The sequence below is a fragment of the Polypterus senegalus genome, chromosome 15, assembly GCF_016835505.1.
Source record: "Polypterus senegalus isolate Bchr_013 chromosome 15, ASM1683550v1, whole genome shotgun sequence".
Taxonomy (NCBI): Eukaryota; Metazoa; Chordata; class Cladistia; order Polypteriformes; family Polypteridae; genus Polypterus; species Polypterus senegalus.
Window position 1 is genome coordinate 74,970,655 of NC_053168.1, and position 12,140 is coordinate 74,982,794.

General features: G+C 39.1%; 1 protein-coding gene across 2 annotated transcripts in view; it reads right to left on the reverse strand.

Moving 5' to 3' along the window:
- The window catches only part of pex1 (peroxisomal biogenesis factor 1), a 58,363-nt gene extending 46,720 nt beyond the window's left edge, over positions 1-11,643 (reverse strand). The window contains exons 1-4 of one of the 2 annotated variants that reach the window (XM_039736864.1): positions 11,496-11,643; positions 7,161-7,307; positions 6,243-6,326; positions 3,708-3,822 (exon numbers count right to left, since the gene is read on the reverse strand). In XM_039736864.1, coding sequence (XP_039592798.1) covers positions 3,708-3,822; positions 6,243-6,326; positions 7,161-7,307; positions 11,496-11,603 — 454 coding nt within the window. In that variant the 5' untranslated portion in view covers positions 11,604-11,643. Of the gene's footprint in view, positions 1-3,707; positions 3,837-6,242; positions 6,328-7,160; positions 7,308-11,495 lie in introns of those variants that run through there. The other variant, XM_039736865.1, reaches the window with a different exon arrangement.
- Positions 11,644-12,140: the final 497 nt, after the last annotated feature.

Below are 12,140 nucleotides of genomic sequence, written 5' to 3' on the forward strand. Positions count from 1 at the left end.
AAGCATCCCTTATCGTATTACTTTCTGGATTGGTTTGGTGAGGAAAATACACTTTTAACTACTTTATTGTTGTATCTTTATCACTGTATCAATTGAACAGTTGTATCATTAATTGAACTTTGCGTTATGTTTTATTCTCTTCATAAACTTCAGATTACATACCATTCAGAGAATACACTACTACATTTTTCAGGAGTTAAACAATGTAGTGTTAATGCTTTGTCTATTGGAACTTAGTGATAAATACTGTTATCATTACCAAGATTAAATTACATCCAATTTACATAGTCATGAGATATCACAGGCAAAGTAAACAAAGGTAACATGTTTTGTCTGAAGGTATCTATATAAACAAAAACACAGAATTTCATATTCCTTTAACAAAATGCTTCAAACTCTAAAAGGGCCTATTCTATGAGAAAGAATCTGAGATGTCAATGAGTCTTGTGTAGCAGGTTGGCTCAGTCTCGATGTGGTTCATAATCATATAGTTAGTTTTAACAAATTAAATGTGTATCTACGTTTCTCTGTCTTAAATCCATAATTTTTAAAAATCAAAAATACAATTTAATTTACAACACACAGATTTTTCTTCTCTTTTCTCAGATGCCTTCCAGCTGCTCATCCATAAATAGTTAACCATGTCTTGCTTTTCAAATTACTCATTTAACAATAACTCAATTGTTCAGTCATCCACTTAATCTTACAAATACAAGTTATAATCCGGTGAACAATATTATTGGTGGTAACAATCAGAGCAATATTATTTGACAGTTATGTGTTGGACAATTAAACATTCACATAAATATGCAATATAGTCTGTTTTTGCGTTTGTATTGATTTAAAAAATAGTCTGCTGCTGTTGTCAAACCTAGAGTAGGTTTGTCGTTTAATGTTTGTCTTTGTTAACTATATATTCATCTTGCATTATTTTTATTGTAACAATGTTGTAGTGGTAATAGAATTAAATCAAGCTAATAATAATACTCATTTAATTGACTTTTTTTTACATTGTCAAAAATTCTGCATGCAAAAACTTATTACTACATCACAAAACAAAAATTAATCTGTCCAAAAACCTTAAAAAAGGCTTCGCTTTTCCCATCCTTTTTACACTAATTTGAACGTATTCCGCGATTATATTATGATTAGAATAGGCTATCTATTATATTATATATAAGATAAGTAAGCAATTTTATTTTTATCTACCATAAACATCCTATATTTATTTTGTGGATTCAGCAGCTCTCTTTGCGATTTTTGTTTATTCCTTAATGAACTAAATGTCATTTGTTATACAACATCGTAGCTAACGAGTTGGTGTTACAATTTTTTCATAAAAAAGAAATAGAAATTTTTTTTAATACGTTCATAATCAAAAAACTAATTTAATTAACTTGTCAAAATTGAAGGTAAAGTATAAAACAAATATGGCTATGATATTTAACTTATAATAATTATTTATATAGGTAAAATATTTAACGTAAATTGCTGGAATCAACTTGGACACAGCCTGTTTCTCACATCGATAACTTTATGCGGCAGGGTATGAAGTCCTAACAACCTTTATATATTGGCTAAAGATGGAAAAACTAAAAACATTGTATATAACAAGGCACTTCAGTAAACAATATAAGCACAGTAGTGAGTCTTCGTTGTTTGTTAATTTATTTTTATTTTTAAAGTTATACATTTTTTTTTAAAATTATATTTATTGTCCAACAATTTAAAAAAAAAAAAAACACTTTATTTTCTACCCGGGAAAGCTGGGTATTTCAGCTAATGTATATTATATATATGTTGCGGCCAAAACCCAAAATCGGCCAAAGCAGGAAGTGTCCAGCCAAATTGGGAAATGGCCAATGTTGCTGTAAATTGGCCAACCAATGTCCGATCTTTTCCTTGATTTCAAAATTTGGCCAGGCAGTTTGTGAAATAGCATGGGGCAATTGGCCAAAGTTGGAAGAAAAAAGGCATGAGCAGTGTAGCCTTGGCAGCTCTTGTTCAGAAAGCAGTTACCACTTGGTTGTTTCACAATATTTAAGATTACGTATATAAGTAGGTTTCACATTTCTGTTATCATTTTAGCCCTAAAATAGTGACTTAACATCAGGGACCTATTTTATTGACCTTAAGGTTAGTGTTTGGGCAAGGGAAAGGCCGTCTCAAGTGGCATCCACTTTCTGAACAAGACCTGCCTTGAGCAGTTTCTCGTGCAGAATGGAAAACTCACATCTCAATCTGCATCTGAAATTTTTAAGCATCTTCTCACCTTGAGCGGACAGTCTTACATCAATGCATCGGATTTTGGCCAGGGAGTTCTCACCACTTTGCGAAATGGCTGGCCAAAGTAGCATATACACTGGTTATTTCTAGTAATTCGGACTTTGGCCACACCTCTCAGCCAAAATCCAAAACGGCCGGCCAATTTGGGTAATGGCTGAACTTCGGGTTTTGGCCGTAATATATATATATATATTGTGAACGGCACCCGGGCACAGACAGGCGGACATGTTGTTGTCAAACCACCACACGTTTATTATACAAATTATTTACAATAATTTGGTCACAAAGACCCCAGTTCATTGGTCACACAGACCCAGTCACGTGCACAAACCCCAAAACAGTCACTCAGTCCTGGCCACAATGCCTTCTTCTCGGGCCGCCTCCACAACTCCTCTTGCCTCGTCCTTCTTCCACCCGACTCTAGCCCCGAATGAATGGAGACGGCCCCTTTTATGGAGGACCCGGATGAGCCCCAGGTGTTCCCGGCAATCTTCTTCTGGCCACGCCCAAGTGTGGCGGAAGTGCCGGCTGTCCTCCCGGCTGCTCTCCGGCGCCGTCATAAATCTTCCCCCCAGCACTTCCTGGTGTGGCGGGAGTGCTGGGGAAACAAGTCCCAAGGCATTGGGCGCCTCCTGGCGGTGACCACGGGCCCCTACAGGGAAGGGCTTCCATGCCCTCGACCCGTGGCCCCAAAGCAACCGGAAGGCAAACCCCCGTGGTCCAGGCAGGGCTCTGACCCTCTTCCGGTCCCTCCTGGCGTCCGGCCGGGTCATGGCCCCTGGCATCCCTGACAATATATATATATATATATATATATATATATATATATATATATATATAATGTGTGTGTGTGTGTGTGTTACTAGTAATCTTACAACCCCCCGCCCCCTGCAAGATACACTACAATTGTGAAACTTTGTCACATAGTATAGCCATCTCAGGATTGATTTTTGAACCCTGCAAAAGTAGTCCACGGAGCACTTTATGGCAGTTTTTACTTTAGTTAATAAACACCCAGGTACAGCTTATTGCAGGCAATGTAAATACTGCAAGTTTCCAAAGAAAGCATTTTACAGTAATTAAGTACAGAAGAACACAGCAGTTACCAATATCCACAACGTCTGAATGCTGCATTCTAAGACAGAATTACAAGGCAACATTTCATGTGGGGGGATCAGAGGGACTACAAAGGAAAAGAGTGAAATTTTCAGCTAACTAGTAGTCCTAAAATAACATCATCACTAAGTGATAGATATGAAGTTGATTTCTACAGTGGCACAGAAGAGAAATAAGTAGTATTAATGTATCAAACCTACTCATTCATTGTGCATTTGCTAACAAGTTGTGAATTTTCCTAGATTTCTCTCTGAAAGCATTTCATAGTGTTAGAAAAAATACTTAAAAGTAATAATAGCACATACCAATTTTTATGGAAATAGCTGTATGATGGTTAACCCACACTGGGAAAATTCCATTAGGGTAAATTATTCTAATTTGGTCCAAAAGACTTTGTTCAAGAGACGCGCTGTGAAGCTCCTGAAAAACATAAGCTGAATAAAGGAAAATCCACCTTGGTAGGTCAAGCAAACATACATTGAACTTTTATAACATAGAAGCAATGTTTCAAAATACAGACAAATTTCACAACAAGGCAATGATTACTATGCAATAGGTATAAGCACACTTGATTACAGAGATCCCCATTTAGGGTTTGTTCTTCATCATGGATTTTCTCACCTGAGCAAAGTATCTGGAATCTTTAGTGTGGTGGGCCTGAGGTTAAAGAGAGGAGGAAAGCCAACAAAAACAGAGAGCAATGGCAGGCCTGATAGTGAGGACTCCATGGGATGATATTCCTGGAGAGTACATTCCTGCATATTGGTGGACAAACTAAAGACAAAACGGTACTACGTACTAGAACTGCCCAGGCCACATCTAGGGGGAGGCGAGTCCCTTGTGTATTACTTATACAGTTCCTAACAGTAGTAATGGCAGTACAAGAGAGGAGAGACCGACAGCTTCCAGATTGATAAAGAGCATCAGAGATACACTTAATGGAGGCGCTAAAATTCAATTCTACCTTCAGATGTTGAGATATAGCATGTTCATTTCTAGCAGAATACAGCTACTTTGTTCATGTGTTACAAGGAGCATTGTCATTTTTCCGCTATTCAGACTTTGACTTCAGACTTGAAGGAATAATCACAATCTGATGATTCAGTAAAATATTTTGAGACCAATTCTTCTGTTTGCTATTATCGATTAGTAAAAACTGCACTGTTAATTCATGATTGCTGTCTCATAGATTTCACATTTTTACTTTCCTCTGTCAATGGAGAGGGAAAGAAGCAGCAGACTTTTACAACATATATTAAAAATTGTTTACAGTTTTCCCCAAAACAATCAGAGTAAGGAATTTAGCAGTATTTTGTTTTACTAGTACAATCTTATATATAAACGTCTAAGCGTGGAAGTGTGTGTGGGTGTGTCTGTCTGGCCAGGAAGTGCGAGGCTACAGCCTGAAGCACAAAGAGCCGGCAAGTCAGCCCCAAGTTAACGACTCGGTAGAAGAAAGACGTACGAGGCTACAGCATGAAGCTAAAAGAAAGTGACTCAGTCGCCAAAGTGAAACTGCTGACAAAAGACAAACGAGAGAGAAACTCGCTTAGCCGCTGATAGCCAAGGGGGTGAGCACATCTGCAAAACGAAACCAACGACTCTGCATTTTAATTTCTTTTCTGACAGTTTTAATAGTTTCTAGGGGTCCAGGCTTTTTACAGCATGGGCTTACACAGGTAGTTTAGTAATAAGTGGTAAACTTAAAAAATCTTCTCTCAACAACGTTAACAACAGCATTGAACTGTTAACAATACTAAACTGAAAAAAATACAACTCACAAAACTGCACAACTTTAATACCAACTATAAATCTGATTAAATGCAATGTACATAGGGTTGAAATAGGCTACATTACAATGCTATTTTAGTACTGCTTCTCCTATTTGGCTAGTTTAAAAAAAGGTGTATGGATTACTATATAAAAGAAAGTGAGAGTTACTGGAGCGATCGTATTTAGAAAAGTGGCTAACATCCATAAATACTGAATTTTAGCAATTTCATGCTTGGCTAAACTAAAATATGTCTTGAGGGTAAGATGGGAATGTTACAAAATTAACATCCATCCATCCATTATCCAACCCGCCATATCCTAACTACAGGGTCACGGGGGTCTGCTGGAGCCAATCCCAGCCAACACAGGGCACAAGGCAGGAAACAAACCCCGGGCAGGATGCCAGTCCACCGCAGGGCACACACACACCAAGCACAATTTAGGATCGTCAATGTACCTAACCTGCATGTCTTTGGACTGTGGGAGGAAACCCATGCAGACACGGGGAGAACATGAAAACTCCATGCAGAGAGGAGAAGCAAACCCGGGTCTCCTAACTGCGAGGCAGCAGTGTTGCCCACTGTGCCACCGTGCCGCCCCTACAAAATTAACATTTAAGGCTATAAATATGTCACCCTTTACTTAGAAACAGCTTCAACAACTAACATCCGTATGCCCCCTAAACCAGTAATAAGATGTACAAAAATGAATTTCTTATAATCATTGATTTAACTGTTCATATAGACAATAGCTTGCCCCCATGACATGGTTTTGTCTGCTAGAATGTTAAATTCAGTACGCATTTCATGTCATGTCGATATAAAGAACATTCCTTTCTTCCACCCAACTAAAAACAAATCTGGGAGGAACAGTGCCAGCAACAAAAAAAGTATTGCATTACTTTACTTTATTAAATTTATACCCCAGCTTCTACTTATCATATCATCGTAAAACTAATTTTGTGTTTTAGCTTTGTCTGGAAATAAGGTTATGAGCATGAACGATATAATAAGGGACAGTCCTCCATATCACAGCACTACTAAAATCAGTTCAAATGAAATGCCTACCAATATTTCCCAGTCATCTGGAGAAACGGGTTCCACAAATACTTGCTGTACAGATGAGACTTGCTGGCAAGGTTTCAGAAAAGCCTAAAAAAAAAAACACGCAATTCAATACTTAGGTAGATTTTAACTGGCATTACCTGCACACAATAAGCAGACAAGTGGATAAAATAACAAGAAGTGTGTAATAAGTGGATGGCTTCATCACTGCTGTTATCACATGCACTTTTTTCCAATTACATCCACCATACCCATATTTAACTCTTTAAATGCTTCCTACATCATATAAGACAAATATTCAAAGCTGCACTTTCTTTGTCTCCATTTTGTTTTTGTGTATTTTACTTGAATCAACATGAAACAAATTAGAAGACTGCAAGAAAACTGAAACTAGTGCCTCTTAAAAGCTTTAGGTTTTATTGTGTGCTCACCAGCCATCAACCTTTGAAATCAAAACAGCCATTTAAATTTGTTTCCAGGGTAAATGGCATTTGCAAGGATGCACTTAACACCTTTTTATTAACATTTAAACAAATAAGGTTGATCTTGACTTGAACTGCTCCATAGGCTTCTCATTTGAGCTGACAGTATCTTTCTCATGCGCACATCCCACAGTTGTTTCTTAATCACCAGTTCTGTTGTTGGACAAATGTGTCTTTAAAAGCATTTCAAACTGTTGTTATGGCCGTCTCATTCTTACGTAGCACATATACTATTTCTGTCATCGTCCTTCATGATTATTTTCCCTAATTTATTTTGTTAGCCTATAAATCTCAGAAGTGTAGGGAAGGCTGAATAGTTTTTGAACCCACTCTATGTCACGTCCCAATTGCTCAGTCGTTCACAAGACAGAGACTCTCATCCTTCACTGTTGTGTCCAATCTTCCCACCTCCTGATTATAATCTAAACTGCTTCCTCACCTCTTCTCCATCTTCAATTCCAAGTTTTTCTGCAAACTGTCTGCTCACTTCTACAATATTTTCTCCATGAAAGGAACTTTGACGACCTCCAGTCCAACTGAGAAATGCAGAATGATGGGAACCCCAGGACAGCTCAATGGCTTGATTCTGTAGTAAGTCAAAAATGTAATTTTAATTCTTTAACCAGCAAAAAGAAAAATAAATTGCATTTGCAGCAAATGACTCAGTATGTGATTAGTGTGTTTAAGGTTAATGCTAAACTGCAACGTATAACTGAAAAAGCAAGCAGAGCAAGCATAGGGTTAATCAAATATCTATTAAACAACAAAATGCAAAAATCGGACCCAATTAATCTCAATGGAACTTTGAACAACGCTACCGATCCCCTAAAATATAAATCAGGCTTCTATGGCTTGAGAAGCAACAGATTTCTAAACACTGAGGGAATATGTCTTGACAGCTTTTAAACCTTCAACAAAATGGCTGTATATTGGCACAGTTTAGCAAACCCTGCAGTGCAGAATATGTTTAAATCTTACTTTAAAATTTGGAGAAATGAAAGAGAAAATATAAAGTAACTGAACTGCAGTATCCATGACCCCGTCATAGATAATAATGTTCATTTTGATTTAGAATAGGCTCTTGGGCGAATTACTCAACGGTGAATGATAGTAAAACTGACAGTCCCACCAACTAATTATCATGAGGATAGTTAAATGTATGATAGTTACAAATACTGACTGCTTCACTGCATCAATGAGTTTTAGCTTCTGAAACGAAGCATGGAAAGATCATCAGCTACAGTACAAACACTTATCTACTGTAGGTAGGCTTCCAAAGTTCCCCTTTTTAAATTGTATATGACGTCTCTTTGGAAAAGTCCAACCATCTCTATATATAAATAAAATTCAACGTCTGTCTGTCTGCTGTTCACAAGAAAACTACTTAACGGATTTAGATCGGGTTTCTTTCTAGAACCTGCTTGAACATTCTGGTTGATTTTGCGACTTCTCTCATTGCGCTATCTATAATAGTTCACTTGCCTTACCAATTTATTTGTGCGAATCTGAGAGACATGCAGCGGGCTGAGTAGAGGGGGACGGGGCCATTGTCACTCATGCGCTAGCCTGGGGTTGGTTTGTGGGGTTCCTTACCTCCGCTTAGCTAGCAAACAAGAGAACTACTTAACGGATTTTGATCTGTTTTTTTCTAGAATTAGCTTGGACATTCTGGTTGATTTTGTGACTTCTCTCATCATGCTAAGAATTATAGTTTGCTTGAAGGAGCGAAGACAGAGGCTGTGGGCTGAGGGGAGGGGGAAGCCAGACAGGGCCCTCTTTCACTACTACGCGGGCGGAGCCGCAGGGACGGCTAGTTGTTAATATAACGAGAACGGTTTGCGCGGCTTCGATGTAACCTGGCAGCAAAGGAGAGTGGACTGGAATGAGCAGATGTGAGCAATGACGACTTCATTGGACTAAGTTAGTGGGGCACTAGACGTTGTTGAGTTTGCATATGTACTGTGTTGCCATCACATTTAAAACAGCTGAGCGCGTACAGCAACAAATCTGCATCAAATTTTGCTTTAAGCTTGAACAGTCACCCGTGGAAACTATTTGGATGAATCAAAAGTCTTTCAGGGACGATGCAATGAGTGACAAAACATCAAACCACCCAGGTGACTCAGCCCCCCTACAGCCCAGATTTGGTGCCCTGCAACTTCTGGCTTTTCCCAAAACTAAAATCACCTTTGAAAGGGAAGAGATTTAAATAATTCTATCTTAGTGTCTGAGCTTCTCAAAATACAAACAACTGATGAAATGGGCAACTAGAGAGGAGAAAAACTCTGGAACACTGTTACAGCACTTCTTCAGAGCTTACCCTGCCAGTTTGCGGGCACCTTTGAGCAGTTCTGACCATGCCACGATACTTCTTATTCCTTCATCATATATTGGCAGAGTGGTGGCTCTGAGGCTATGGATCTGTGCTGGCAATCGGGAAGTTGCTGGTTCGAATCCCTTAAATGCCAGACGTGACTCCACTCCTTGAGCAAGGCCCCTAATTGCTCTATCCTGGGTATGATGTTGACCTGAATCCAGCTTTGCCAGCAGGTCACCCAACTTGCAGGGAAAACTCGGGAGTTGGTGGGAGGATTGGCATGCCAGACATTGTAAAAAATGTAAAAAACCTCACACTGCTCCATTCCATACAAATTAGCATGGTACTGAGGTGTCACCTGTTGCACGATTGCACTTGGGTCCTAAGTTTGGTATCCTGAGGTGGTCCGTTGTGTGGTGGGTGTGGCAGTGCATGCTCCCAACAGCTCCTCGTCCTTCATCATATAGACAGAATCTGAAATCAGCTAAACCCGAATTAAGAACAGTGCATACATGGACTAGTGAGGCTAGAATGGACTGGTGATTACTGGTTATAAATGCAATTTAACACAATCATACCAGAGCTTCTCCATAGGAAAAATTCCTCTGTATAAATGTGGATTACGACACGTCTCTGGATCTCTGACTTTCTAACAAACAGACATCAGATAGTAAAGATGGGCGAATGTCAGTCAGGACCCCTAACCCCCTGACCACAGGGTGTGTTCTGTGTCCTCTCCTTTTCTCTCTCTAAATCACCTTCAGTGGCTCATCTGCTAAAGTTTGCTGATAAAATCACTCTGACTGGCCTGATCACAGAAGGGGATGAGGTGCCATATCTGAGGGAGGTGGAGCGGCTGGCCAGTTGGAGCACACTCAAGAATCCTAATTTGAATTCCTTGAAAACAACAGAAATGACTGGGGTTTTCAGGAGAAAGTACTCACCTCCTATACCCCCTAGTTATAAAATGGAGTGAACGTGAACAGGATGGAATCATTTCAGTTTCTTGGCAGGTGGCTCGTCGTGTGGTGGGTGCAGCAACATGCCATCAGCGCAGGCTCCCAACCTTGCATTTGCCTTGCCTCTCACATCTATCAGCTGGGAAGAAGCCATAACTGCTCTCATAACTGCATATCTGCTCATAGTAAAAACAAAGGTCCAGTAGTGGATATTGTTTTTGTCTGTCAAATTAAAAAGTTTAGCCTGTCCCAATCAGTGCCAGTACAGTTTTATCAAGCTGTCATTTAAAGCAGCCTCACTTTCTCCATGACAGTCTGGTATGGCAAGACATTAGGTCACTGCACAGTTGTTACTTGGACTGCAGAACGGATTGGAGTCCACTGAGGTCCTGAATACATCACGGGTCAGGAAATGTGCTGGAAATGAAAGACTACACTCACTCAGGTAACCATCTCTTTCAGTTATTACCATTGAGGAAAGGTTACTGGTCATTAAAGGCAAGATCTACTAGACACAGAAACATAGAAACCGCTTCCTGTTGCAGGCACTACGGTGGAACACCGTCTCTGATTCATCTCTGTCTCTGGCTGATTTCTAAGCTCCTCTGTTCAATCACAATTAGGTTTATTTTATGAGTGATGTATTACTAGGTGGGAATGCAATTCTACTTTACTCTGTTGTTTTACGAATTTGAAATTGCACAATGTATTTCTCATTACTACTGCATATAATGTTGGGATATAACATTGTACTTTTTAATTGTACACAATGTATTATGTGCATAAATGTAACATCCAGAGAAATTTCTTGCAGTTATGTTACCTGGCAATAAAGCTCTAAATTCAAATAAAAACAACTTCAGACTTGTGCAAGATTACAAGAACGGCAAGAAATTAGGTGCTTAAAAAGTTAAACAAGACCCCAAGATGCACTAAAGTGAAGCAGAGGTATTAAAAACAGAAAATGAACTAGAAAATTGAGCGAACAAGAAGGCATATGAATGTAGTTATGTTTAAAACGAGAAAAAAAAAGAGAATAAAACACTTCTCCTCCTGCCTTATGCATTTTCCGCGCTGTCTGCACCTTTCTTCCAACGCTCTTTTGTGGATCAAATATGTGCTTATGTGTCAAGAGCTACTTATATTAAATAAGCCACGTTATAACAATTCTGCGGTGGCTAAAAGTTTTTGATTTGCAAAACATAAAAACAGTTCAACTCTTTATATGCTGTGATGGATATGGCAACATCCTCTCGCAGAACTCTTTAGTTTAAATGCACAGCACACTTCAGAAAACACCATGTCCACTTCTTCACCAATTCTCATTCCTTACTCACAACAACAAAGAGCTGATGGTACACTTTTTACCTTAATTAACGTATAAAAACACTATCACTCTTTTAACAACGTCACTGACACTCCTGGATTTTGCAACCTAAGGGCTTCTGTCGTCAATGAAAAAGACTCCGCTAGCAAGAGGATGATGACATGCAGTTACCTCCTGAAGTCGCAGCAGAGCTACCAGATTGGGAGACACGTGCAGAAAGCAGTTGTGGAGGTTACCAAATCTCAAAGTAACCGATTGGATTCCCGGGCTGCCCAACATTTCAGACGCAGCTCTTCCTGATGTTCTACTCGCGCAGCACGAGCGATGAAAGACCAAACTAATCGCTGAAGCGATCGATGTGTAAACTTGAGGGACAGTCACGCTCGTGTCTCTGAATTTCCTTAAATAAAAATATCTAAACTAAAAAAAGATTCTTCGTGTGTAGCGATTTTAACTTAAATGATTTTTTGTGCTGAGCGATCAAATTCACCAACATATTCAGTGATTATAACGTCTGCAGTTTGTTCTATAATCTTGTGAAAAAATCTCTTCATAATACACTGCATATGGTTCTATTACTGCATGTTTTTTTCTTTTCCTATACGCCAAAAATCTATAAATAAATGTCATTGGTTAGTAAGAAAGTTTTACATTTTATGCATGGACTGAGAAATATCTCTCTGTCCCTCTTTGAACACCAACTTCGGGTCACGCCCACTTCCTGAAAGACGGGAAAGCGGATTGGATAGACGTTAGTGAATTTTTCGTTTTATTGGACGGAGAATCGATTCTCTCTGCGCTCTTATCTCGGGGCTG